The sequence below is a fragment of the Antrostomus carolinensis genome, unplaced genomic scaffold, assembly GCF_000700745.2.
Source record: "Antrostomus carolinensis isolate BGI_N321 unplaced genomic scaffold, ASM70074v2 scaffold40486, whole genome shotgun sequence".
Taxonomy (NCBI): Eukaryota; Metazoa; Chordata; class Aves; order Caprimulgiformes; family Caprimulgidae; genus Antrostomus; species Antrostomus carolinensis.
In genome coordinates this window covers 1,523-3,864 of record NW_010320510.1, presented here as the reverse complement: position 1 = coordinate 3,864, position 2,342 = coordinate 1,523, and the positions used below count along the sequence as shown (strand labels likewise).

The window sequence follows — 2,342 nt, the reverse complement described above, 5'->3', positions numbered from 1 at the left end:
GGACCCCTTCCAGGGCTGGGGAACCCCAAGAGCTGCCATATGGGGGTCACAGAACCCTGGCGCAGCTGCTGGGGACGGTGACACATACTGGGGATGTCACAGACCCCCTCCAGGGCTGAGGGACCCCAAAAGTTACCATGTGGGGGTCACGGACCCCTAGAGCAGCTGCTGGGGATGGTGGCACATGGCGGGGGGAGGTGTTACAGGCCCCCAGAGCAGCTGCCAAGGCTAGTGGCCCAGGCAGGGACCATGCAAAGGAGCCCCTCATAAAGTGGGGAGGGGGCTGCAGGTATCCCCCCATCTCGCTCACCTGGCCAGGCCTGCAGCAGGTAATGCAGCACCTCGATGTGTCTCTTGAAGTCAACGGCGCTGGCGATGTCCTCGCTGTGGGCGTAGCCACGGGGGCCAGTGGCGGTGCCACGGTTCTGGGTGAGGAGGACGGGGCCGAAACAGACGGCGATGTTCTGCGAGTTCATCCGGTTGAAGTTGTGGTAAGAGGCCACCAAGCTGAGGTGGTCCAGAAGGCACGTCAGGGTTGCCTGGGGACAGAGTGGCATCAGTGGGGACATCCTTTGGTGTCACCCTGTTGTCCCACACCCTCAAAAAAGAGGCAAGGGGAATTGTCCCAGGAGATTTGGCTGCTGGTGTCACCAGGGCTGAGTCGGAGGTGGAAATAAATTATTGTGAGGGTGTGAAGACACCCGACTAGCCCTGCCAAAAACTGCTTGGGGTGGTTCTGAGGAAGGAGGTGACACGGGGACATGTCCCATTGCCATGTACCACAGGTTGATAAATAAGAACGGCCTGCAGTGGTCACTCGGGATGGGGGTGACCCCGGGGTTGTGTGACAATGGGCTCCCTCGCTGCACCTGGGCACCCTGATTTTGGTGCTGAGCACCCACCTTCTCCACATCAGGCAAGCAGTCAAGCAGGGTGACAGCGTCCCGCTCTGCCGGGGGACTCCGGTGGGGACGCTTGGCCATGGCCTCCAGTACGACGTGGTAGAGCGTGGGGGTGATGAGCGGCGTGGGCAGCTCCCGTAGATAATCCTTGAGGATCCCTGTGGGTGAGGGAACATGATGGGGACATCAATGTGGTGCCACGGGGTGCATGGGGACACCCTGTGGGATAAGCACCCACCTGTGATGACGTTGATGTCAGGGTAAAGCTGTTCTGAGAGCGTCACGGCCACGCTGTCCTTCTCGAAGGCGTCACGAAGCTCCTTCTTGACCGCAGCTGAGCCGCAGAGCCGGTACAACCCCACTACCTGCAACCGAAGACACCATCACTGTGGCTTTAGGTGGGGTTCATCCACTGTCAGTCCCTGGTAGCCATCACCATCAGTCCCCACTCACCTTCAATCCTCGTTTTTCTATCTCGGCCACACATTTCTGGATGATCAGTGGCACTTTGGTGGCTGTTTTCTCCCTCTCCACCAGTTGACCCAGCTCTACGCCGAAGACAAGAGGTTCTCGCTCACCAGGACTATCCCACTGCTCCACCAAAGTGAATTTGGAGTAGAGGATACCACGAGGTTGCAGCCTCACCGCCAACTGCTGAGCTCGGCAACCTATGGAACCCAGCAATGCCGTCAACGAGATGCCAAATCACCAAATCCCAAACTGATCCCACCACTCAGTTTTACCTCTGAAGATGTGGGGCAGGACCACAGTGCCGTGACAGCAGAGACGGTTGCGGCAGGAGGTGGGATCCCAGGAGAAGACGATCACTTTGAGGTGCCGGGCACTCTCCAGCTCCAGGTTGAAGGTATGGTTGAGGCCGAGGAACGCCGTTTTGCAAGGCAGCAAAGCTGTACGAGCCCGGTTGGCCGCGTCCACCTGCAACACGCAGAAAACTTCCCGGGCTTCAGCCCGTGGTGGCTTCAGATCCTGCACACCATGGAGATGGACGCTCACCAACCCCGAAATGTGCTGCCCACACCGCGGCGGCATTTCCCCGCAGCTGTAAGGATGGAAAGCACCGACATCCAACCCGTTCTCTCCATCCTCCAGCTCGGCACGCGCTCCAGCTTTAGCCAGGAGCTCCGGAGAGTCGCCGTCGCTCAAGTAGCCACCTCTGCCAGCTGCTTTTGCTCGCGGTAGTCCCGGCCGTGATTGTCAAGGTGGTAACGGCTGATGACGTTGCTGGATTCTTTGTGGGTTTCGGAGGGTGAAGTGCCACCATCCTGTCCTCGAGGACGGGGACTGCGGAGGCTCAGCTTCCTCCGGAGCTCCGGCAGCTTCTTCATCTTCATGGAAAGGCGCCGAACAGTCCCTGGAGATTTCACCTTGTTGAGGGAACGACCCTTTTTGGGGCTGGCCGGGGGTGAGGGGGTGGGTGGC

General features: G+C 59.5%; 1 protein-coding gene across 1 annotated transcript in view; it reads right to left on the bottom strand.

Annotated features, from left to right (window-relative positions):
• Positions 1-310: 310 nt before the first annotated feature.
• The window catches only part of LOC104526223 (rho GTPase-activating protein SYDE1), a gene marked incomplete at its 3' end in the record, with an annotated part of 3,367 nt that continues 1,335 nt past the window's right edge, over positions 311-2,342 (bottom strand). The window contains 6 exon segments of the mRNA XM_029085354.1: positions 311-539; positions 903-1,060; positions 1,141-1,267; positions 1,356-1,570; positions 1,646-2,116; positions 2,119-2,342. The exon segment at positions 2,119-2,342 is cut by the window's right edge and continues 12 nt beyond it. Of these exon segments, the coding sequence (XP_028941187.1) occupies positions 311-539; positions 903-1,060; positions 1,141-1,267; positions 1,356-1,570; positions 1,646-2,116; positions 2,119-2,342 (1,424 nt within the window).